This window comes from Pongo pygmaeus, chromosome 16, assembly GCF_028885625.2.
Source record: "Pongo pygmaeus isolate AG05252 chromosome 16, NHGRI_mPonPyg2-v2.0_pri, whole genome shotgun sequence".
Taxonomy (NCBI): Eukaryota; Metazoa; Chordata; class Mammalia; order Primates; family Hominidae; genus Pongo; species Pongo pygmaeus.
In genome coordinates, this window is record NC_072389.2 from 30,508,562 (window position 1) to 30,534,283 (window position 25,722).

At 40.9% G+C, this 25,722-nt stretch overlaps 2 protein-coding genes across 2 annotated transcripts; both read right to left on the bottom strand.

The window, feature by feature from the left end:
• Positions 1–707: 707 nt before the first annotated feature.
• SNRPN (small nuclear ribonucleoprotein polypeptide N) lies at positions 708–5,002 on the bottom strand. Its single transcript, XM_054449959.2, has 7 exons — positions 4,862–5,002; positions 3,807–3,958; positions 2,887–2,998; positions 2,272–2,424; positions 1,375–1,513; positions 973–1,098; positions 708–884 (listed from the first exon to the last, which is right to left on the bottom strand). Exons 1-7 carry the CDS (start codon positions 4,862–4,864, stop codon positions 847–849), a joined length of 723 nt encoding a protein of 240 aa, XP_054305934.1. The 5' UTR covers positions 4,865–5,002; the 3' UTR covers positions 708–846.
• Positions 5,003–9,034: 4,032 nt separating this feature from the next.
• SNURF (SNRPN upstream open reading frame) lies at positions 9,035–24,251 on the bottom strand. Its single transcript, XM_054449961.2, has 3 exons — positions 24,121–24,251; positions 16,966–17,061; positions 9,035–11,362 (listed from the first exon to the last, which is right to left on the bottom strand). Exons 1-3 carry the CDS (start codon positions 24,132–24,134, stop codon positions 11,257–11,259), a joined length of 216 nt encoding a protein of 71 aa, XP_054305936.1. The 5' UTR covers positions 24,135–24,251; the 3' UTR covers positions 9,035–11,256.
• Between the last annotated feature and the right edge of the window lie 1,471 nt (positions 24,252–25,722).

Consider the following 25,722-nt stretch of genomic DNA (forward strand, 5'->3'; position numbering starts at 1 on the left):
CCAACTCAAACTGGACCTAGAGACTAGGGCATTCCTGAACTATTTAGCTCCCAGTTTGTCACTTGGTGATACCACTGGACATAACTGTAATTTGTATTTCAGTGTACCAAGTATGTTTTAGTGTGTCAGTTATCTTTATTATCAGTAGTACAACTTAACTCAAATATGCAACCTCCTGCCTCCCAGTACCCAGGATCTTCCACTCATTTAGAAATTTATAAATAAATACTTACTCAATGGTAGAAAATGATTATTCCAGTATCACATCCTCTATTCTGATCATAGGACACTGTAAAACCTCATCAACTGAGGTCAACATCTCAAGAAAAAGAGTAACTTCTATTTCAAATGCCTTGATATGTAATGAGCATGGATTGTGATTCACTACCATTTCCTTCCGTATATAGGTGGCCTTACAAGGCCTTTCATCCCATCCCCACTTCCCTTCAGATAACGTGACATAGCAACATGAGAAGCAGGAGGCCATGTGTGAAGCAGCACAACCACTTAAACCCCCTGGGTCATGAAAACATTATTAACCAACACCAGTCAATGCACAAAGTGAAAGTTAGGAAGCAGAAAACCTTGTTATCCTAAGAATTAAAGAGAATATGATTTGAATCAACTGCTTAATAGGCATCACCTCATCCACAGTAACTTAAGATCTCATCAAAATCAACAGGCAAAAAAATATATACAACAGTACCTCACAGTTTAATTGCTCTATGCATTTATTATTAGCTATTATTAATGCAGAATGAGGGAACAAAAAGCTCACAAACACTCTACACAATTTCACAAGACGCATTGCAGGGGTAAAAGTGACTGAGATGGATCAACAGTATGCTAAGGTCTTGGTGGACGCATTCCTGGGGGAGGTGGACCTGGAAAGGAAATAGAAACATTGAGAAAAAGAGGATACACATATTCAGGGGCCTGGCTGAACCAACAAACCCCTATGCTCCCACTCACCTCTAATGCCTGGTGGAGGGGGTCTCATTCCCGGAGGGGGCATGCCTATTGGCGTCCCTCGAGCAGGGGGAAGCCCAATTGGTGGGCCCATGGGTGGTCTCATACCAGGTGGAGGAGCCATAATGCCTACAATGAAAAATGGTAGAAATAAAGGCCTCATAAAATGGCTTAGAAAAGTTGTTAGAATTTAGCCCAAATAATCCCTAAAGAAATGGACCAGACAACAATGACAGAGTCAAATAATTTCTATATGACAATTACTCTTCTATGTCTTTCATTAAAAACCAGTATCTAGAAGGAAGCATATTCCCCAAATTCTTAGGCTCTCAGGCTGTGTCTTAAATCAGTAAGCTATCTCTCATCAGAGATTCAAGTTCGTCTTAGTGTTCACCAATCCCTTACCTGGAGGTGGGGTTGCTCTGCCGACAGGTGGGGGCGGAGTGCCCCGTCCTGGTGGATACTGTGTTGGGGCTCCAGCAATGCTGGCAGTCGCAGCAACAGCAGCAGCTGCTACAGTGCCTCTTCCCTGTGGAGTCATTACCTGAGAAGGCAGGGCGAGAAACAGTCAAAGCGATGCAAATCTTCACATTATTCAAACACAGAAAATAAATGAGAAAAATGACCAATTAGATACAAACAACTGTTGCAATGTTGTACTTCTCTCATTATTCCCATTTTTTTTTTTTTTTTTTGAGATAGTTTCACTCTTGTCACCCAGGCTGAAGTGCAATGGTGCAATCTCAGCTCACTGCAGCCTCCCACTCCCGGGTTCAAGCGATTCTCCTGTCTCCCTGCCGGGTAGCTGGGATTACAGGAACCCACCACCACGCACAGCTGATTTTTGTATTTTTAGTAGAGATGGGGTTTTCACCACGTGGGCCGGGCTGGTCTCGAACTCCTGACCTCAAGTGATCTGCCCACCTCGGCCTCCCAAAGTGCTGGATTACAGGCGTAAGCCACTGCACCCGGCCTATTCTCATATTTTAAAAACTAATCTTAGTACACTGACATCCAAAAAGCCCTTTGATCTTTTGAACTGTGGTATATCCATGCATTCTGTTCACTCACCACTAGCGGCAAGTTACTCTTGCCAAGAGTAACTTGGGTAACTTTCATCACCCAATGACCATTTTAAGTAGCTAGTTTTATTCCCTTCCTCCTGTATATCTGTCTGTTGGTGCCTCTTAGACCATATGCTGTTTACATTGCATGACATATACACTTAGGTTTTTAAATCTCCTCGGCCTCCGGCTTAGTCATATTCTCCCAATAATATAAAACCCCCTGCTGGTTCCTCACCTGCTGGGATGGTCCCCCAACTCCTCGGACAGGGCCTGCCAATCCAGCAGGGGCCTGGGGAATTGGCACACCAGCTGGTACTCCTCTACCAGCTGCCCTACCAACCCCAGGGCCTCCAGCAGCTCCAGCAAGTGGCACCCGAGCAATGCCAGTCTGAAACAAGAAAATTTATAGCCTAAAACCAAACAATTTACAAGTTCTCCGTATTCTTCTTCAGCAGAGATCACTTCTCTCTACCATTTTCCCATGGCACCTATCTCATATTAGTTCCGTGTCCAAATGAACAAGCAAGCAAGTATACCATGGAGGTATCTTGTATATAAAATGCACATTATTTGTCAAATTGTGAAAACACCTCTTTTATCAACGTATCAAGCAAACATGAATCACCAACTTCTATCCTTACCTAGGTAATGCCCAGCACATAGAATAATTCACCAAAAAACCCCTAATCCCGAATAGCACAGGCAACCAACAATTGATATTAAGTGGCTGGCACATTTTATTTGACAATCCATGTTGAACTGTGTCTGTGCTCTACCCTGATTTCAGACATCTCACATAATATGATGTCCCTGCAAATTAAAGTTCTATCCTACCCTACATCTTCCTTACATCTTTTGGGGGTGGCCCCTCCACAGTCATGGATACCAAGTTCTCCCCACGCAGCAACACCAGACCCAAAACCCGCTTTTCTTCACGCTCTGGTTGCTTCGCATTCTTTGGCCTACAAATCAGAATTAAATTTTAGTGAGATAAATTTTAGTTATCACTAACTCATCAAAATATTTATACAACCTCAAGTATCAATTAAGACAACTGATGCTATTTAAACAGTTACTGAGTTATCACTGAAAAACAAACCAAAAAAAATCTGTAAACACAGTTAATATACAAGGGTAAAAAATAGTAAAGCTGTTTTCTGATCTAACTTTAGTCTTTTACAGAATGTTCCTTTGATGTTACACTACAACAAGACTAATTTCTTTTGTAAAATACCTTTTAAGAAAAACAAAATTGAAACCTCAGTTTCCACATTAAAATGGAAATTTCTTTAAAAAATTACTTAAATAATTAAATCATAATGACAGGTGACACAGAACTCAAATAATGGGAACAGTAATAGGCAGCAAAGAGAGGATACCAAATGGCAACCATATCCCAACTCCTCAACCATGAAGAACAACTGTTCTTCTCCATTTCAACCAAGATTTATTTGGTCTAAGACTGCTGCAGAAGCCAACCAATTAATTAACAATAGCATTTTTCTCAATTTTAAAAATAAATACGAGTATTTTGACCATAGCATATACTTTTATTCCCAGAGATAAATCCATGATTGCTTCACAAACTTAAGAGTTTAAATGCAGACTCTGACCTAATTCAGAGATCAGGTCAAGAGGTTAAACAATAGACTGGCTCTACCATAGTTTCCCTAACTACCTCAGTTACCCTTGGAAATCCCTTACTCCAGCTCTGGCCTTCCCTTCCCATTGCCTCTGTGTCCAACCCCCATTTGCCCAAACCAGCCTTACTTGATCTTTCTGAACTCATCACAATCACAGAGGATCAAATTCATATGCTTGTCAAAAGCCTTAAAGGTGCCAATGAAGATTCGGCCATCCTGCAGGATACATCTCATTCTATAGTCAATGTGCTGCAGCATCTTGCTACTCTTGCCAACAGTCTAGAAGCAGTAAGACAAGAGTCATGTTGAGCTTGCCAACACCCTAGTCTTCTAATCTTCTCCTGTTTCTTCTCCACCCTTACATAATCTAAGCCTGGTTTCCTTAACTAAACAAATATTCTCTCCTACTTTTTCACCAACATTCTTCCATATTTAGTATGGCTCTTTGGAGGACCACAAAGGATTATGAAGTATTTTTTCACATCTCAAGAACCAATTTTCACCTCCTTAGAGGTGATTATCCTTCTCTGTGACAATGCATGCTCTAAACTGTCCACTCCCCTAACTAAACCAGACCACAATGATGTAGGGTGTTCTCTCTCCAGACTGCTTTTATCTGTACTGTTAACGCCAAAACACTTCCATTTTCAAAGTCCTCTTTATTTCTATTGTAATCTGACCTGAGAGTCCATCATCTGCAGGACAGTCCTTCACCACTGGTGGAATCATGACCAAAAACTCCCGTATTTTCTCACATCATGAAACATTTCGCATGGCCAGGCACAGTGGCTCATCTCATGCCCGTAATCCCAGCACTTTGGGAGGCCGAGGCGGGTGGATCACTTGAGGTCAGGAGCTTGAGACCAGCCTGGCCAACACAGTGAAACCCTGTCTCTAATAAGAGAGGCTGAGGCACGAGAATCTCTTGAACCCAGGGGTGCAGTGTGCCACAATCGCACCACTGCACTCAAGCCTGGGAGACAGAGCAAGACTCCGTCTGAAAAAGATAAAAATAAAAAAATCAGCTCATCTTCAGCTGATATTCAATGCAATGAGAATCCATATCCATGGATGTATCCTTATTTCTAACATTCAGAACCGAAGATCACTGCACATGCTGGCAAACTATTTCTTTCGGCCCTTACAGCACATTTCAACCCTCAGCCTTATCATACAGCTTACCATGATTGCTGTTCCACCAAATCCAATGTCCACAGTTAAAACTTGATGCTTCTGAAGACCTAGGGGAAGGCTATAGATAAAGGTATGATGCGGGTTCTCCTAGAAACAATGCAAGCTGGGCAGAAGCTTCAAAGAGTAGATGGAGCCTGCAGAGGAAAGCATGTTAAAGCTGCACTGCAATCTACCATGTTTCAAAACAGGCAGACAATTTTGCATGAAAATCACTATGACAGACATGTTCAAAAACATCCTTCCTCTCATACTAGCTTCCTCACCAAGGAACTGCCAAATTTCACTAGTCCCTCATTCTTAACTCTCACATTTGACACACTTAGGACTGATGGAACTCATTGAATTTTATTTTACCTAGTAATTCCTAAATGTTTCAAAAATTAAGCGTCATTTTTCAAAATTTAGTATTTTTCTTTCCATCCTTATTTAAGGTAGTGTCTCTCTCTCTAGTTCAGAATATGAAGTCATCTCTATATCAACATCTCAATTACTCTTTCATTCAGATTTTTCCTTTTTTTCTGAAATACCTATGTTGTCATTTGCAATATTCTTTCTTCCCCTAAATTCGCTTCAAGATGATGGCAGGTAATCTTTCCCCACTAAGAGCCAAATGTGTTATAAACCTGCCTAAGACTTCCCATGTCAAAAGAGAACACATGACTATGGAATATATATATAGACTCACATAAACAACTTTCATACATCAAGTAATGAAGGACAAAGTTATAAATCATGTTAACGGCCGGGCGCGGTGGCTCACGCCTGTAATCCCAGCACTAGGGGAGGCCAAGGCAGGTGGATCACCTGAGGTCAAGAGTTTGAGACCAGCCTGGCCAACATGGTGAAACCCCGTCTCTGATAAAAATACAAAAAATTAGCCAGGCATGGTGGTGGGTGCCTGTAATTCCAGCTCTTGAGAGGCTGAGGTAGGAGTATCCCTTGAACCTGGGAGGCAGAGGTTGCAGTGAGCCGAGATCACGCCACTGCACTCCAGCCTGGGCAACAAGGGGGGACAACAAAAGCAAAACTTCATCTCAAAATAAATAAATAAGTCACGTAACGGGAACACATTAGGAGAAATGCATTTGGTGATTTCATCACAGTATGAACAGTGTACTTACACAAACCCAGAGGGTACACAGAGTCCACTATACTCTTAGGCTATATGGTAGATCCTAGGCTACAAACCTGTACATCATGTTACTATCCTGAATACTATGAACACTCACAATACAATGTTAAACAGAGAAGAGGCTGGGTGTGGTGGCTCACGCCCGTAATCCCAACACTTTGGGAAACCGAGGTGAGCGGATTACCTGAGGTCAGGAATTCAAGACCAGCCTGGCCAACATGGTGAAAACCCTGTCTCTACTAAAAATACAAAAATTAGCTGCATGGGGTGGCAGGCGCCTGTAATCCCAGCTACTCAAGAGGCTGAGGCAGGAGAATCGCTTGAAACCAGGAGGCAGAGTTTGCAGTGAGCTGAGATGGTGCCACTGCACTCCAGCCTGGGCAACAGGCACTCCATCTCGGGGTTGTGGGGGGTGGGGAAGAGAGAGAAGGCACAATGAAAACATGGTTTTGTAATCTTAAGGGACTGCCATGACATATGCAGTCTGTTGTTGAATGGAATTGTTATGCAGCTCATGACCGTAATCAAGCATGCATAATGTTTCCCTTTACTTCATTATTTAAAAAATGCTATTAAATATGGCAACCAAATCTAGCCAGAATTGTAAAGGGTCTCGAAGTGTTTATCATACTAATTAAAAAATGAAACACAAATTACTTCTGAAAAGGATTCAAAAGTATCCTTTTGAGCCGAGATTGCACCATTGCACTCCAGCCTGGGTAGCAAGAGCAAAACTCCGTCTCAAAAAAAAAAAAGAATACTCTAATGCCTGGCTGTCATTCAGTGGCCATGAATCTGATGTCTGTACATTTAAAAATGTATTAAATAAAACTTATAAAGATCTCAAAAGAACTTTTCAAATAAGCAAACCAAGACCTCCACAAAAATTAAATGTAGTTTCTGACCTAAATATAATCAGTAAGAGTTTAAGGCCTGTAACTTAGAAGTTTTGAATATTATCTTATGATTCTTTATAAAGCAGTCTAAATCCAAGAAAACACGGTATGTGAGACTCATTAGCAATATCCTTTCTTTTTTTTTTGAGACGGAGTCTCACTCTGTTGCCCAGGCTGGAGTGCGACGGCATGATCTCGGCTCACTGCAGCCTCCACTTCCCAGGTTCAAGTGGTTCCCTTGCCTCAGCCTCCTGAGTAGCTGGGATTACAGGCGCCCGCCACCAGCCAGCTAATTTTTGTATTTTTAGCACAGACGGGGTTTTGCCATGTTGGCCAGGCTAGTCTCGAACTCCTGACCTCAGGTGATCTGCCGGCCTCGGCCCCCCAAAGTGCTAGGATTATAGGCGTGAGCCACTGTGCCCAGCCAGCAATATCCATTTTTATAGCACTGCAACACTTGGGACCTTCAGCCACCCAAAGAGACAACGAGGATCATGACTGTGAATGAGCAAGACAGATCTTACTGTGGTGATGAAAATGTTTCCAGAGTAGTTCATGGCAATGATTGCACAATTCTGTAAATTTACTTAAATCACTGCTTCATGCACTTAAATCGGGTGAATTTTATGTTTATCAGCTCTACATCACTAAAGCCGTTTTTAACCCGTTTATGCCAGAGGTTGGAATTTTGTGAAAAATCAGACTGTGGCGATGACCTTGAGCAATAGGATATAAATAACTCCCACAAGCTTAGCGGTCCAGATGTATGAAACACATCTAGGGATGTGAGTTATGGCCCAAAGAACTGAGGACCTGGAGAATTAGGGACAGATTATTATTTTATATTTATATATATATCATAAACAATATAATAAAATAATAACCTGTATAGATAGAAGAGATATATGTTTCACTCACAATAGGAGTTGACCTCCTACAGCAGTTAAAAGGATTCCCTTAGGAGACAGATTTGGAATTTAGAAACAGTTCTCTCTCATCCCTAAATGTGATAAAATGTAGTCATGACCTTGTAAGTGAAAGAAGAAAATAAATCACTGCAGGGTGGTCAAATTCATCTTTACAGCACAAGAAAACAAAATTTATGAGAAAGGCGACAAGAGTAGCAACATCACACTGCAAGGATGGATGAGCAGTCATAGTGTATCTTCTGAGATCAAAGGGCACATAAGCAAATAAACGAACTGGTATCCCTCACAGAAGCACAAGTTTTCAAACTTTAGGAAACTGTAGACTTTCAAATGATTAAATTGCATAAAAATGTAAATCTACTTTAATTCAAAAGTAAAATAAGATGACTAGGGTTGGCCGAAGCACACATAGCAAATAGTAAAATAAGATGACTAGGGTTGGCCAAAGCACACACAGCAAATGAGAGACACCACGGAATACCGGTATTGATCTGTTAAAATTTAAAATTATAGAGGGTCTCCATAGAGATCCTCCATCGAAGGGTATGCAAAAACAAGTGACAAAAGAAAACTAAATGCAAAATATTAATACACAATAATTCCAATTAAAAACACAAGAAAACAAATTTCCTTTATTGGAAAGGTTTATTTAACAAAAACAAAAAAACACCAGAATACAAAGGGTGGTACTGAGAAACTAATGGTCTACTAATTTTTAGTGGCCATCAGCACTTCCCATGATGTGTTTAGAAAACAATGCAACAAAAACGTTTAAAAGTCATACTAATATTACACCCTGCATCCCAACTACTAGGTAAGTATCCAATTGGATATGTACCCTAGTAAATATTTAGGTACCAAACAAAAATAGAACTAATATTCATAACACAATTTTTTTTTGAGATAGAAGTCTTGCTCTGTCACCCAGGCTGGAGCACAGTGGCACAATCTCTGCTTATTGCAACCTCTGCCCCCAGGGTTCAAGCAATTCTCCTGCCTCAGCCTCCCAAGTAGCTGGGATTACAGGTGTCCCCCACTACACCCGGCTAATATTTGTATTTTTAGAACAGACGGGGTTTTGCCATGTGGCCAGGTTAGTCTCGAACTCCTGACCTCAGGTGATCCACCTGCCTCGGCCTCCCCAAGTGCTAGGATTACAGGCGTGAGCCACCACACCCGGCCACATTAATAGTTTATTTTCCTATTTTTCCTGGCCATCGTGTGCCTTACATTTGTAATGAAAAAGGGTACCAAGTGTTTAAATGTTGTTAGACTACCCATCTTCCTCCAGAGCAGACTTTAACATGATTCTCAGACTGATCCTTTCCCCAAGAAATTCATCTGATTGTCTACGCTGTAATGTATACTTCATATATACTTCTATAATCCATTCTTCATCACCACCTTCTATGTCATTATGACTATATTCAGTGGCCCCCACTTTGGTGTTTTCTTCTTTGAATCTGCTGCTCTAAAACAAAACTCAGCCAATTATTTTCTTTTAAATAGCAAGATACTAAGTATTTTAGGCTTTGCCTGTCATTCAATCTGTCACAACTACTCAAAGCTGCACCACTGTGGCCAAAGATAACATAATAAATGAACTTAGTTGTGTTCCAATAAAATTTCATTTATAGACACAGGTAGTGGTCCAGATATATTACCAACCCTTGTTCTACAGGAATACTAGTAATGGGTACTATTTAGGTAGAACTAGCAGTTTAGACTAGAATAAGATATAATTAAGTATCATAAAATTAGACGGTCCTACTTGCAGACTATAATGTATGACTTAAATGTTGTATTTAAAAATTTACAAAAATCTGTGAACTGAGAAGCTAAAAAATTCCTAAAAAGTAAAAAATCAGTTGTGTACACCTATTCAACGAAAAATTCCCTTACTCAAGCGAAAAGTTTGGGACAATGATTAGATTCCAATTTGCTTATGCAATTACTAGAAAATGTTGTGTATAAAGGATTCAAGAATGGAGGATTTCTCAGAAAATTTCTGTCTCCTTTGATTTAAACTCAAAATGGGCCGGGCGCGGTGGGTCATGCCTATAATCCCAGCACTTTGAGAGGCCGAGGCAGGTGGATCACCTGAGTTCAGGAGTTTGAGACCAGCCTGGAGAACATGGTGAAACCCCGTCTCTACCAAAAACACAAAAATTAGCCAGGCGTGGTGGCAGGTGCCTGTAATCCCAGACACTTGGGAGGCTGAGGCAGGAAAATCAGTTGAACCCAGGAGGCAGAGGTTGCAGTGAGCCGAAATCACACCACTGCACTCCAGCCTGGGCAACAGAGTGAAACTTCGTCTCTAAATAAATTAATTAATTAATAACTCAAAATGGAGGCCATAAACAAGCCTAATTGATTCAAGTTGAAGGATAATATTTCAAAAACAGATTTAAAAAAAGGCTAGAAGGAATTTATCAGTAAACCCAATTCCTCTCTGTTCTTACTTTGTAAAAAGTAAACAGTAAACTCTCAGAAATGAGGGCATTCTAAAACTTAAAGTAGAAAAAAAGAAAAATCACAGAGGTAAAACAAGAAAACAAATCAAAATCAACTTTGTAATAACTTTTTCCTAAAAAATGAAAGCAACATAAAAAGAAACTAAATCTACATCACGTTGAAAAATTATGAATAATATTTTTATTACATGTCTGCTGATTCAAATAGGAAATATACTGGTTAAAACAGAAAAGTGAGCAAAAGACAAAGCAAAAAGGAATTAGTAAATAAGCATGAGAAAGTATTTAGATTCTCTAATACTCATTGTTAATTATGTGCTGTGTATTTATAATTCACTAGACATAAACTATATTCGAATTAAAATAATGCTGTGAAAGTATGTTGTAACTGGCCTTTTATTTTTTGAAAGCAATGAATACTAATTTAAAACTTTACAATACAATTTAGAAAAATGTACCTTAAGTTCATATTCCTTGATTCAATTTATTTTCACATCTGCATATTTGAAAAAATTATTCTAAGTTTTATACAAAGCTATCTACTAAAGCTTTGTTCAAACTACTGGCAGAAAAAAATGACACCTCCCACAAAAGGAAATTATAAACATTCAGTAACAGGGTATTCAAGAGCCATTTATAGTGAAATATTTTTATATAATTTAAAAACAAACGCAAAAGAAAACTACCTGAAAAGCATGCACTACAATAACTGGAATACAGAAACATGACAAAAGTGTGAGGGCAGAAAATTTAAGGTCCTGCAAAACTTTTTAAAACTTTCTGCAATGTGTTTATTGTATGAAGCTCTCAGGAAAAAAATTAATGTGTCACTGATAATTAAGAGAACCCCCAACACCCCATTCTTTAATGATTCTTTATTCTTGATCATTGCTGCATTAGCTCTAACCTGGTTTTTGCTTGGAATCAGATTCCTCGCTACTCCAATATGGCTTTAACCACCTCTTGGTGTCTCAGCTAAGAATGCCTGCCTCAGTTCAGCCTGGAAATCCACCACAGGTACTTGCTGCTGCTGAGAACGCCTCGGGTACAACTGACACCTACAACAAGAGCACAATATATATAAATGATAAAAAGACATTTGTCTTTATAGGAAACCATATGAAAGAAAACTAGGTACTCTTACATTTAAATTTAAGAAGATATTCCTTTTTTTTTTTTTTTTGAGACAGGGTCTCATTCTGTTGCCCAGGCTGGAGTGCAATGAAGCAATTTCTGCTCACCACAAACTCTGCCTTCCAGGTTCAAGTGATTCTCCTGCCTCAGCCTCCCAAGTAGCTGGGATTACAGGCACCCGCCACCACACCCAGCTAATTTTTTTTTTTTTTAAGACAGAGTCTCACTCTGTCGCCCAGGCTGGAGTGCAGTGGCACGATCTGGGCTCACTGCAAGCTCCGCCTCCCAGGTTCACGCCATTCTCCAGCATCAGCCTCCCGAGTAGCTGAGACTACAGGTGCCCGCCACCACTCCCAGCTAATTTTTTTGTATTTTTAATAGGGACGGGGTTTCACCATGTTGGCCAGGCTGATCCGGAACTCATGACCTCAGGTGATCCACCCACCTCGGCCTCCCAAAGTGCTGGGATTACAAGGGTGAGCCACCACGCCCAGGGAAGAAGATCTTTCTTTAGGGTCAGAGCATGACACTATCTTATGAGAAATTATAACACAAAACAGGAATCTCTACACAGAGATTGTACAAAGGACTAGTGGATACTTAAGATACTTACCGAGTCTAGAAATATTTCCAAAAGAACTAAAAACACAAGAGCTGGTAGCCTTGAAGAAACACCATCAGTACCATATATAGTCACTCACTTTCAAATTATCCTATGTGAACAATCCTTTCTCCCCAGGGGTGAGGGAAGGGATATGCTGCTAAAGCATTTGCAGGTAGATGTTTAGGCCATCCTTCATACTAATCCTCCTGACAACTCACTACCTGAAATATAGAACTTCCAGGGCTATTTAAGGGCTCTTAAAATATGTAAACCAATCATCTACTGGTAAGCAGGGAATTCCAGAGAAAAGTCCTCGACACCTGGCTGTGAAATCTGATCATGAGAAGGAAGAGATACAGGAAATTACAGTTAGCTTGCCTTGGGGTGAGGAGGTGGGGGATCACCAACAATGCTGCCCTTGTTGGTATGTAAGGATTTGGAAATTGGACTTTTTTCTATGGTTTTTCAGTAACATTTTAAAATTGCTTCTGTATAATAAAGAATTTAGCTGGCCTTTGCTCCTGGTTCCTGGGAAGTAACCTATACATCCTTGGAATTTACCAAGTGAAAGAAATGTGTTTGTTACTCAAGGTGGGTCCCTAGGATCACACCTGAGTTCATGGTAATGAGATGTCTCAAGATGGTGACTAACCAGGCCACAAAAGATCAAAGACTAAAGGGTTGGGGTTTTGAGCAAGCCCTCCTGGGAGGGCAGGAGAGTTGCTGACTGAATTCAATGACATGTCCAATGATTCAATCTTGTCAACATAATGAATCCCCAACAAAAATCATCGACATCTGGAGTTCTGGTGAGCTTCCTGATTGGTGATATACGCTAATGTGCAGGTAATGCATCCTGAGGACAGGGAAACTTTGTGTGGGAACTGCCCAGATTTTGCTCTATGTGTCTGTTCATTTGTATCCTTTATAATAAAACTAGTAAGTATAGCACTTTCTTGAGATCTACTAGTCATTTATAAAACCTTAGTCAATTATAAAATCTAAGAAAATAGTAGGACCTCAGAATCTAGACAGTTGGTCGGAAGTGTGGGTGCCCTGCCAACCCTGGAGCTTGGAGTTGGTGTCTGCATTGAGGGGAATGTTCTGGAGGGCATCTGGACAACTGTGAAATTTGCACTAACTCCAAGTAGTCAGAATTGCACCGCACATACCTTTAAATCTTCACACTCTAATTCATAGTCTACTTTATACTCTAATTCACAGTCTAATCACTGAATAAATCTTAATTTGGGCATTCTCCACTCTAACCTCTTTGTTTACAAATGACAACTAAGTTTCTGATTATTATTAATAAAGGTCTAAAGTGTTTCAGTAAAAAAAAAATATATATATATATATGTTATCTTGAAACGTAAGATAATTCTCTATTGCAATGTCCCCCTCAGATCTAACCTGTAACCCAATAGAAGATTAAAGACTAAGAAAATATGAGGCAGCCTACACAGTATTTAATTCATAAAGTGCAGAATATTAATTTGAAAAGACATATGAAGCTTTGCATAAACTAGATTAAGACAACTGTCCAGCTCCAATTTCCAATTTCCCTTCGAACTCACAATACATCATCCAGCCCCAAAGAATAAGAGCTAATTTAGTGACACACACACTGAAAAACAGAATAAAAAATTTAAAATAAATCAGTGAACTTTTTATTTTTATTTTATTTTGAGATGGAGTCTTGCTATATCACCCAGGCACAGCCAATGGCATGATCTCGGCTCACTGCAACCTTTGCCTCCTGGGTTCAAGCGATTCTTCCGCCTCAGCCTCCTGAGTAGCTGGGATTACAGGTGCACGCCACCACACCCGGCTGATTTTTTTATTTTTGTAGAAATGAGGTTTCACCATGTTGGCCAGGCTGGTCTTGAACTCCTGACCTCAGGTGATCTGCCCACCTTGGCCTCCCAAAGTGCTGGGATTACAGGCGTGAGCCACCGCACCCAGCCTCCTTCATTGATCTTTAGGGCTAATAACCACACAACTCCTCCAGGAAGACTGCCTCCCAATACTACTTATGATTTGGTAGGAAGTAGGAGATGAATGGGTAAATACTGAACACTTCTAGTATAACAATCTAAGTATACCAATCCTGAGAATCCTAAACACATGGACAATGAGGCAGTGCTAATCAATCCTGCTTACCCATTCCATAATCCAATTACTCTCAAAATGAAAAGGCACAAGTGGGAAAAATTATACTATTTCCCTAACTCTATACTTCACTCAGATTATTCCCCCAACTCAAGACCCTGCAGTATTTGTACATATATATGCAGTGCAGATCAGAAAAACTCAAGTTATTTCTTCTTCAAAACCATCAAAATGTTTCCATAAATATGGACAAGATGCCTAGAAGGCTAACCCCATCCAACAACAAGATGAGGATGAGACTACCTGTTATTTAGTCCACACTGAGGTTATATAGGAAAAAAACTGTAACAAAAATATAGCAAGATAGAACCTTCACCCACTTAACAGTCCTAAACCTAAGAGTCCTAAACCTCAGCCCTACCTCCACCACAATCTCTGAACTACCTCTAGAAACTCAGGGAATAGTAATGGCACTTTTAAAAATGTCAGAGCTGCAAAAGAATGAAGGGAGAGGCTGGGCGCAGTGGCTCACGCCTGTAATCCTATCACTTTGGGAAACCAAGGCGGGCGGATCATCTGAGGTAGGGAGTTCGAGCCCAGCCTGACCAACATGGAGAAACCCTGTCTCTACTAAAAAAATACAAATTAGCCAGGCATGGTGGCACACACCTATAATCCCAGTTACTTGGGAGGCGGAGGTTGCACTCCATCCCAGGCAACGAGAGCAAAACTCCGTCTCAAAAAGAATGAAGAGATGAAAAAAGAGATTTCCATATCAAATAAAATGAATGATCGAATAACCTATTATATATAAAGGACAAATGCTATTACACAAAATACTTTCAAAATATTTATCAATATACAAACAAAACATACATAAAATACGTCTTCCAAAGAAATTTTAAAAAATGAAAATGTACTTAAATATACTCACTATAGTAAAAATCAGCAAAATAAATAGGAAAAAAAAATCTTTACCCTCACCATAATTTAAAACTTGCTAACAGATGTTTTAAAACTTTTTTTTTTGAGACAAGATCTCATTCTGTCACCTAGACTGGAGTGCAGTGGCACAAACATGGCTCACTGCAGCCTCAACCTCCTGGGATCAAGTGACCCTTCCACTTCAGCCTCCCAGGTAGCTGAGACTACAGGTAGACATCACCACGCCTGGCTAATTCATTTTTCTGTAGAGAGGTGGTCTCCCTATGTTGCCCAGGCTGGTCTCCACCTCCTGGGCTCAAGTGATCCACCTCAGCCTCCCAACATGCTGGGATTAGAGGCATGAGCCACCACATCCAGCTCAACTTTTCACATATAAAATGAGGAAATAACGAAAGACACACAAACTACTACCCAGTCTTTACTATGAGGAAAAACCTTTAATTTGAAAAAAACTAAATAAATTAGTATTCATACACTGCATTTTCTTTTTTTTTCCTGAGATGGAGTCTTGCTCTGTCACCCAGGCTAGAGTGCAGTGGTGCCACCTTAGCTCATTGCAACCTCCGCCTCCTGGGCTCAAACAATTCTCCTGCCTCAGCCTCCCAAGTAACTGGGATTACAGGCACGTGCCACCACACTCGGTTAATTTTTGTATTTTTAGGAGAGATGGGGTTTCACCATGTTGGCCAGGCTGGTCTCGAACTCCTGACCTTGTGATCCGCCTGGCTTGGCCTCCCAAAGTGCTGGGATTACAGGCGTGGGTCACCACGCCTGGCCTACACTGCGTTTTCAAAGTGACTGTTCTTTTCATTGTTAATAGCCAAACAATGCAAACAAACTAAATATCCAGCAGCAAGCTAACGATTAAAATAATAATGTTATCACACCACCCACACTTTGTAAAATAAGGTAGATTTATGCGTACTGATATGAAAAGATCACCAAGACATGTTGTCAAAATATAGACAGCATGGTGTCGTATGCACACAAACTTCAAATGTGTCCCATGTCCCTCCCTTCCTCTCTCCCCACTACATACACAATGCACAGGACAAGGTCTGATGGCTATTTACTTAATGATTATCTCTGGGGAGGAAAAGGTCAGTAAATTGGTAGTTGCTTTAAGATGAGACTTACTTTTTATGCAAAACTTTTACAAAAAGAATCATCTTCATGAATTTTTAATACTTATAATTAAAGAAAACAATTGTAGCTAAGAAAAAAATGCTACCTACTGTCAAAATTTTAATGGCAATGACCAAATGCCAAAGTTTCAATGTGGACTAAATATGTATTAGGTCATTTAAAATGTTCACATATTTTTAATTAAAATTTCCCTTCTAGAAATCTAAATTAAAATATGTGTCTGAGTGTGTCTGTGTATACATCCTATATATACATTCCACATATATATACTAACAGGATAAAAAACCCAAATGTATTTTAAATTTTAACAGAATAAATGCACTAACCAAAAACAAACACCTAAATATCATAGAGCAAGAATGAATATGTAAATTAATCACTTCAGCACACAGCACATTTTGCAAGCACACAAAGTGATTTAATAAGAATGCAGAAAAATTTAAATATGCTTATGTTGAAGGGTAATTACAAAATTTTATAAAAATAAAATGCACTTACACACGTATAGGAAAAAAGAAAATTATACTAAAATATTTAAGAGGGTGAATTATTTTAGGATAATATGGTTAAAAATTTCATTGCTTTTTTACTACATCTTCTGTATTAGATGTGTCTGCTTCTTCAATTATGTTCATTTTATTCCCCTCATTGCATGATATTTTGTTCCAATCTGAAATGAGATTCTGACTTGCATTTGTTCGCAACACAGTCTGTACTCACTCTTGGTTGCTCAGTGAAGCAGTCCTTCTGCGTTTGACTTGGACTTCCACTTCTGGTACGTGCTGTTCTGTAGTTCGTCTCAGGTGTAAGCGATCCCTGAAACAGAAAAGACAGGGATTTGTTTGGTAGACTGCATCAATCTACGAAATAACTATTTGTCAAGGTTATATTTAGAAGTACATTTAATATAATAGATTTTTAAATCTAATTAAAACAAGGTAAAATTATTACAAGATCTTTAACCTTCAAACAGTCAGAATCTACGCTATAACCACTTCTATTCTCCTTTTAGAAGCCCATGACATCAGAAAATCTGGTTTTAAAAAAAATCAGAAAATTAAAATAATGTATCTACCTCTATTTGTAGTCACGTACCTATAAAATTCCCACTTGTGCAGATATATATACACACATACCACCACTACCCTACTCACCTTCCCCCCAAAAACAGTAAACCTGATTTCAAAAATGGTTTCAAAAAGTATTTTTAGGATACAGTAGACATACTTTTGTATAGTGGAATAGAACATAGTTTAAATTATAAAATATCTATTTTAAAAAAACATGCAAATGGTGCTTTCTTTAGGATTTGCAAAGCAATAGAAGAGCTGCTCAAGCTAAAAACTATCCACATAGCAAAAACAAATAAACAAAAAAACCCCCGCCATGTTACGTCTGCAGAACCCCTCATAAAATGGCTGCTCAAGGGAACAGAACATGAAATCCCACACTCAGACTAGCCATATTAAGGACTGCAGAAACCACCTATGAAACTTTAAAGATGATAAATCAGAAGGGTCAGCAGGACCTTTCACTAAAGTAACACAAGTAATATCTGAAAAGCAAAATTCAAAGATACATGCCAAAAGCTATTAATAATTCTCTGAACCCTAGATGTTTTTAAGTCACGTTAGACTTTTAGATTGGTAAAACAGCTTACCAATAACGCACAGCTGTTTTATTATTTCAAGAGTTTAAATGTTCTAATCAAGCCATACACATATATTCGATTTCTAAATGGTAAAATTTTATACACTGATAATGTTTATTACTTTTGATTACACAATGGTCTATTAAATATAACACCTGAATTACAAGCAGTATAAGAAATAAAGTGGACTTCATCAAAAAATAAAGTTCCGAAAACACTAAAGAAAGTGAAAGGATAACCAGAATAGGAAAAAATATTTGCTAAACATACAGCTAAGTTTCTAGCATCCAAAACAGACAAAAAGAAAATCCAAACAATGAAAAAAAAAGAAGGTAGGGAGAGGCAAAGAAACTTTTTCAGGTGATAGACACATTTATGCCACTAATTTTTATAAGAATGATTTCAAAGGCATGTACTTATCTCTTAGCATATCAACTTTTAACATTAACTCTCTACAGCTTTTGTATGTCACTCACATCTCAAAAAAGTATTTTTTCAAGTTTGGTATCCAGAATATGTAAGGAACTCTCACAACTCAACAATAAAAGGGCAAATTCTATTGCTACGATGGGTAAAACACTTGAATAGACAGTCCTCCAAACATATACAAGTGGTTAATCTATACGAAATGATGCTGAACATTAGTCACTAAAAAATGCAAATCAAAACCCCAATGAGGCAGGGTGCAATGGTTCATGGAAGGCTGAGGCCAGCGATCACCTGAGCTCAGGAGACCAGCTTGGGCAACATCTGTACAAAAAAATACAAAAATTAGCTGGGTGTGGTGGTGCATGCCTGTGGTACGAGCTACTCAGGAGGCTAAGGTGAGAGGGCGCTTGAGCCTAGGAGGCAGAGGTTGCAGTGACCTGAGATCATGCCACTGGCATACCAGCCTGGGTGACAGAGCCAGACCCTGCCTCAAAACAAAAAAAACCCCACTGAAATGCCACCATCTGACACCACAATATTTGTAAAGGATGTGGGGAAATTGCTGGTGGAAACATAAAGTGGTATATACAGACTCTGCCAACTTCCTAAAAATGTTAATCATGGAAGTAACATATGACACTAACTCTACTGCTAGATGGAGTAATATTACAAGACCCAAACTCAGCCTCCAAAGTAGCTGGGATTACAGGCATGCACCACCACACTCAGCTAATTTTTGTATTTATAGTAGAGACAGGGTTTCACCATGTTGGCCAGGCTGATGTCGATCTCCTGGTCTCAGGTGATCTGCCCACCTCAGCCTCCCAAAGTGCTGGGATTACAGGCATGAGCCACCATGCCCGGCCAGTTCATGTTCTTTCTATTATACCTGCAGCCTTCCCAGCTACCACTACTCTCATACTTCCAAAAAGACAAAATTTCAAGAACCTGGCATATACGAGGGCTAAGTAAAACCTTCTGAAACTAATTCTTTGTATTAAACATATTATACATGTTCCTAGTAGCATTATTCGTAATAGCCAAAGAGTGGAAACAACTCAAATGTCCATCAACTTACGAATGAAGAAAATATGGTATATCCAAACGAATGTCTTTCAGCCATAAAAAGGAATTTAGTACTGATCAGTGCTATATTATGGTGGGCACACAAATACAGCTAATAATGTAGTACATTAATATAATACAATTAAAGAAACTATCAACTAAACCATGATTAATCTAATAGTGTACAACTGCAAACACCGTCTTACCAAAAAACAAACAAACAAAAAACCCATTCAGTAGTTGCTCAATATGAAAGGTCTGAGGTCAACTGAGGAAACAGCCATCAAATCAAAATATTATATTATTTCAACTTTCTGAATTTACCTTTTTTTAAATGTAGAGACGGGGTCTCACTACCCAAGCTTGAACTCCCAGGCTCAAATGATCCTCCTGCCTTGGCCTCCAAAAGTGCTGGGATTATAGACATGAGCCACCGCACCTGGCTTAAATCTACTTATTTTTAATCTACATATAAAATGTCATCTATAAGATTTTGAAAACACTGGTTTATTGAATGTTCTAGATACACACACACATGCATTTATCTAACTGCATCCCCAACACAAAAACCAACATTTTATGAAACTGAGGGTATCACGAAAAAATCATCATATAGAAACGGTGTTAAATGTTTGTCCTCAAATCACTTACACTGAAAGTAATAATCTGGAAATATATTGAAAAGCCAAAAGCAACGGAATCCCAATTTTATTACGGCCTAAATTTTCCATAAAATTTAACTAAGATCTCAAGAATAAAAATAAACAAAGTTGGCGAAGTATAGCGGCTCATGGCTGCAATGCCAGCACTTTGGGAGGCCTAGGCAGGAGCACTGCTTGAGTCCAGGAGTTCGAGACCAGTCTGGGCAACATAAGGAGACCCCTCTCTACAAAACAATAAAAAGTTAGCTAGGCACAGTACCTCAAGCCTGTACTAACAGGCACTTGGGAGGCTGAGGCAGGAGTCTAGATTGATCCAGGAGTTTGAGGTTACAGGGAGCTATAATTGCATCACTGCACTCCAACCTGGGCAACATAGCCAGACCCTGTCTCCTAAAAACAAAAAAATAAGGTTAATGATAGGCTGCTAATCTGTACCCCACGAACATAAGAAACCTCATTGCCTCCAAAACAAATCTGAGGAGAATTAACAAAAAGAGAATTAACAAAAAGAGCCACAGTGGCCAGAGAGAGACTGAGGAGGGAGAGGATATAGCTTGAGTATAGCAGTTCGAGTTCAGCCTGGACAACATAGGGAGACCCTGGTCTATTTAAAAAAAAAAAACAAAACTTTGAGCCAGCTAGCATCCAGAAATGGAGAGAGGCTGCCTTAAGTAGTAACAATTCTCACTCAAGCTTTCTGGCTCTGGGCCACACACACACACACACACACACACACAAAAAAAAAAATGGAGACAGGACCAGTGACAGGTCTGAATGAGATTTTTAAAACTTCGTTGTCCCAGTCATTGAGGGCAGTACTCACAACCTGCTTAAATGATTCTTCGTAAAAAATAGCTAAACAGAGAGCGGTGACAAACAAAGGAGGTTATCTTGGCATCCTTGACACCTTATAAACGAAATTTTTTGGAAAACAAAAATGTTTATTAGGAAAAGGAACAGGGTAAGGGAAACATAAAGATATAGAGTAACTATAAATGTGGAAAACATTTCGGCAATGACGCACTGGTCAGATAGAATAGTGAAATCAAGATAAGGCAAGGTCTGTGAATAAATCCAAACCAGCTAGTACCCTGCTTTAGACAACAACATAAGGGTCTCTCAATCAAGCTTCCTTCCTCTACATCACAGTAAGGGCTGCCACTCCTTGCCTCCAAAAAGCCCTAGCACAGAGCCAATTCACTGAGTAGGACACAGACCTTGAAACTTCAAGAGGCCTTTCCAAAGGGATCTGCCATATTAGGATCCTGAGCCTGAATGCAAGACTACAAAATGGCGGATCAGACTAAATACTCAGCTTGCAAATAGCCAAATGACCAGAAGTTAAACCAACAAATATATGTATGTGAAGGGCTATCTTCATGCAAGCAGGAAAAAAAGGGTAAATTATAAATATCATATAAAATCCCAGACTCCTGCTATTTTTAAAACTACCCAAAAATAGATTATTCCAGAACAAGGCTTTTCAGGCTTCGTAGATTTAACTTTTCTGTTAATTACAACTCAGTGCAACCAGACATACCAGTTACGATAGACGGAAAATGTAAATACAAAAAAGGCAAGCACTGAAAATCCTGCAAATGAAGACAAAATCCTTAGAATAAAATGGTTTTTTTTAAATGTACTGGAACATAAAAATGCAGTTATTCATTCACCTTTCTCACCAAATTTTTATAGTAGCTCCAACTTCAAAAATGATCATTAATTTAAAAATCCAAAAAAAGACAATAACTCCGATCCCAAGCACAACCCCACCCCAATAAGACTGTCTCCACTTTTCTGATTCTCTTTTATTCTCTTTGAGCACACAACTTGCAGCTTTCAACTCCCAGAAGATGAAGAGGTCCAGTGTTTGAAACACCTTTCAACCTTGGTCAGGAAGAGCCATCATGATGCCCTCTCCCACAACCCATTTAAGGAAAGTATGCAGCGCATCAAAATGGACTATCCAGAGATTAAGAAGGATAAGTGAATCTTAAATGGTGACATTTATCAAATGTGTTGAGTGGAAATCAAAGACTACAGGGAGTTAAAAAAGGGGTTAACAAGTCCACTTTGAAAATAGAGAATTAGCGCACAATACAACCAAGAGAGGAACTACAAAAATGAAAAGGTACGATTTTCCAGGGAGTCAGAAAGCCAATTTAAAATCTCTATCATTAATGGAGGCTTGCTGAAACAGCACAGCAGGTCTTGGGGTGGCTGCACCTTTGATGGCCTCCAGGCCCCCACCACTCCAGTTTACTGCAGAACAGAAAAGCAGGAGCCCAGTGCAGCTGCCATCCCACACAGGCGGAGGTGGTACAAATGCCTGGCCTCTAGCCACATTCCCCTCCAGTCCTCTACTACTTACGTGGGTAAGGGGTGGCTGCCAAGCTTGCTAGGCGGAGCCTGCGCCAACCCATCTCCCTCCTCCCCCCTCTACTGCGCCACAAGCGGAAAGGAACAGCTGCTGTATCAGCCAGGTGAAGGGGAGGGCTGCCATCCCTTCCAGGCAAAAGCTGCGTAAGCCCTCGCTCCCCTGCCCCCCGTCTCGCCCCACTGGAAGCGGAGGCGACTGTCACCTCTGCTGCGTCTGCGCAACCTGCATGCTTTTCCAAACAGCACTTTGGGGAAGGGGCAGCCGCCCACCTTGGCCCGCCTCCTCCTCTTACCACTGCACCCTAAAGAGGGTACGGCTGAAACTCCAAAACAGCAGAAGCTGAGCAAACACACACCAGCCGCCCCCTCCCCACTGGCGGCTCTACAGGGAGGAAGCGGCCACCCCCACCCTGCAGCGCTTGCGCAGATCTAAGCCGCTGCAGCGGCGGCCATCTTGAAGGAGCCGCACAATGGCAGTGACGCAACACAGACCCCCAGGCTATTTCGACATAGCCTTCCAAGACCTGGTTCCCAACAGAGAGAAACAATGAAAAAAAGTAACCCCCAGGCATCACCTGGCCTATCAGTCAAAAGATCTGTAAATGCAAGTTCTGCACATCATTCCTGTCTTCTTATGCCACAGCCTCTAAAGCGAGGGTTCCTAAAGGGTACGCAAGGATTCCACGCATTTCTGCAGCCCCTGCGGCACTGTAGGTGTTGCGCAGTTTTAATAAAAAAGCACCATCACCACAGTAGGCAAACCACATGACCATCGCAGGTCACAGGAAAATTAAAGGCTGCGGACTGTGCTACTGCCCCTTCTGATGCCCCCTCTTCGCCACAGCGATCATTCAGCGTCCCTTAGTCACTCCAGACAGCGACAGGCCCCGCCGCCGCCATGCCCACCGCCTCCATGCCATGCCCACCGCCGCCATGCCTACCGCCGCCAAAGCCCACCACCGCCATGCCTACCCGCTGCCAATACCCATCGCCGCCGCCTTCCCCCTACCTCCCAGCCACTTCCTACGGACTCTCCCCGCGCCGCGACCACCAACACAACCCCCACCACTGTCACACCGACTCATCCCCCTGGTCCACTGCCATAGCCTCCTCGCCTCGGTCACTGCGACGAATCCCCCCCCCCCCCCAGTCGCCCCACGTACCCTGCTCCACCACGCAGTGGTCACTATAATACACCTACCTGCGTTCAACACCCCCTAAATACTGATCACTTCACGTACCTCCGCCCCGCCACGATCACTCCAATATACCTACCTCCGCCTAAAATCCTTATGCACCGGTCCCCCCATGTACCCTCGCTACACGGAACTGCAATCACCCCGATGTACCCACCTCCACCCATGTCCCCTGCCCGCTGCGGTTACCCCGCATGCTCCCAGTCACCACCGCCCTTCCCACCGCAGACACCCGCAATAGGACCTGTCGCGACACCACAGTTGGGGGCGGATGGGGGACGCGCCCCAAAGCGAGCGGACAGGATACCATCGGGGCAGAACGGCACAACCACAAGCCTCTGAACATTCTGGATCTGGTTCTCCAGAACAAAGGACTTTAGGGCCCAAATTCCGTTTATTTAGTACTCCAAGTCCTGAAAACTTGGAATATCTGATGAATAAAAGTGGCCGCTCCCCAGGCTGTCTCTTGAGAGAAGCCACCGGCACAGCTGACCTTGCCCGCTCCATCGCGTCACTGACCGCTCCTCAGACAGATGCGTCAGGCATCTCCGGCGGCCGCTCCACTCTGCGCCAGACTCGCTGCAGCAGTGGCAGGCTTCGCACATATCCCCGCCTGAGCATGCGCGCCAGCCTGCCTCTGCGGTCGCGCAGGCGTGCTTGTTTGCCGCAGTGCAGGGGTCCCAGCTCCCTCCCTCACTGAAATGACCTGGGGGCAGGGGGGCTACTGGACCCCTAGGGCCCCACAGCACTGTTGCATTGAGAGGGGGCCTCTAGAAACCATAAACAACCTGAGATCAATGGATATGTCTACCTATTTTTTAAAATGTGTAAAATACTAAAGAAATAATTCTTGGTTCTACAAGAAATTTTTGCACACACCACTGGCCAAACAATCCTAATTTACACTCACCCTCAGGTCTTCGTATGTGCGGTACAAAAAAGCTGGTTTGGAAAAGTTAAATGTGCCATAACCACAATCAATGCAAACATGCCAGACTTGAAATCCTTCCAGAAGAAAATATCCCTAACTCTAAAAGCATGCTACATTGTTCAAATTTGGTGCGATTTTTCTTCCCTTTTTCTACTTTCTACATTTTGAGGGGTTAAATTGTGAAAATTATCTCCCCCAAAATCACAATATAATTAAACTCTCCTATACAGAATAGATAGATCATTCAATTCAAAAACACTGGCTGTTCAATTCTTGTAAAACAAAAATATGAACTTAGACCCCCACCTAAGATCTAAGTAAGAGAGCCCTTCTTTGCCTATTAGAATTGGATACATTAAAATTTTTACCAATAATCAATGATAGTTGGAGTGGGGAGAAACAAGCACTTTTATATAATACTAATGGACAAGTAAACATTATTTTTGACATAATATTCTATCTGCAGAAATAACAGAAGCATCGGTAACTCCAATATTTAGACACTGATGTAGCTTGGGAAAAGACACTGCAGAGAAGAAAATAATCCTGACACTGCATCTGCATAGTTTTTACACACATTTGCCCTTTCTCAATTGCCCATTATCAAAGAAGGGAGGGTGATGTGAGTGGAGGTTGACTAAATGGTTAAATCCCCTCCCAAGCCCTGTAAGCTACTGCTCAGTTCCCAATGATCCTACATTAAAACAGGTGCGCAGAGGCTTATCAATGCTGACTTTTATCATAACAAAATCTCAGAAACTGTGTAATGTTCCTCACAGAGAACAGATAGGCTAAATAAACGTATATATAAACAATAACATGCAATATGGCTGATGGAAAAAATGGTGTATTAGGCTGAATCATATAAAATTGTCAATATTGAATTGTTTTGACCTGCAAAAACATTGCAATTTCTAATAGTTCATTGATACATATTCATATAAAATAACATGGGAAGTTGACTCTGATCACGGGAGTGAATCGAAAAATAAAACGTAGGCTGGGCACAGTGGCTCACGCCTGTAATCCTAGCACTTTGGGAGGCCGAGGTGGGCAGATCACGAGGTCAGGAGATCGAGACCATCCTGGCCAACATGATGAAACCCCATCTCTACAAAAAACAGAAAAATTAGCTGGGCGTGATGGTGCATGCCTGTAGTCCTA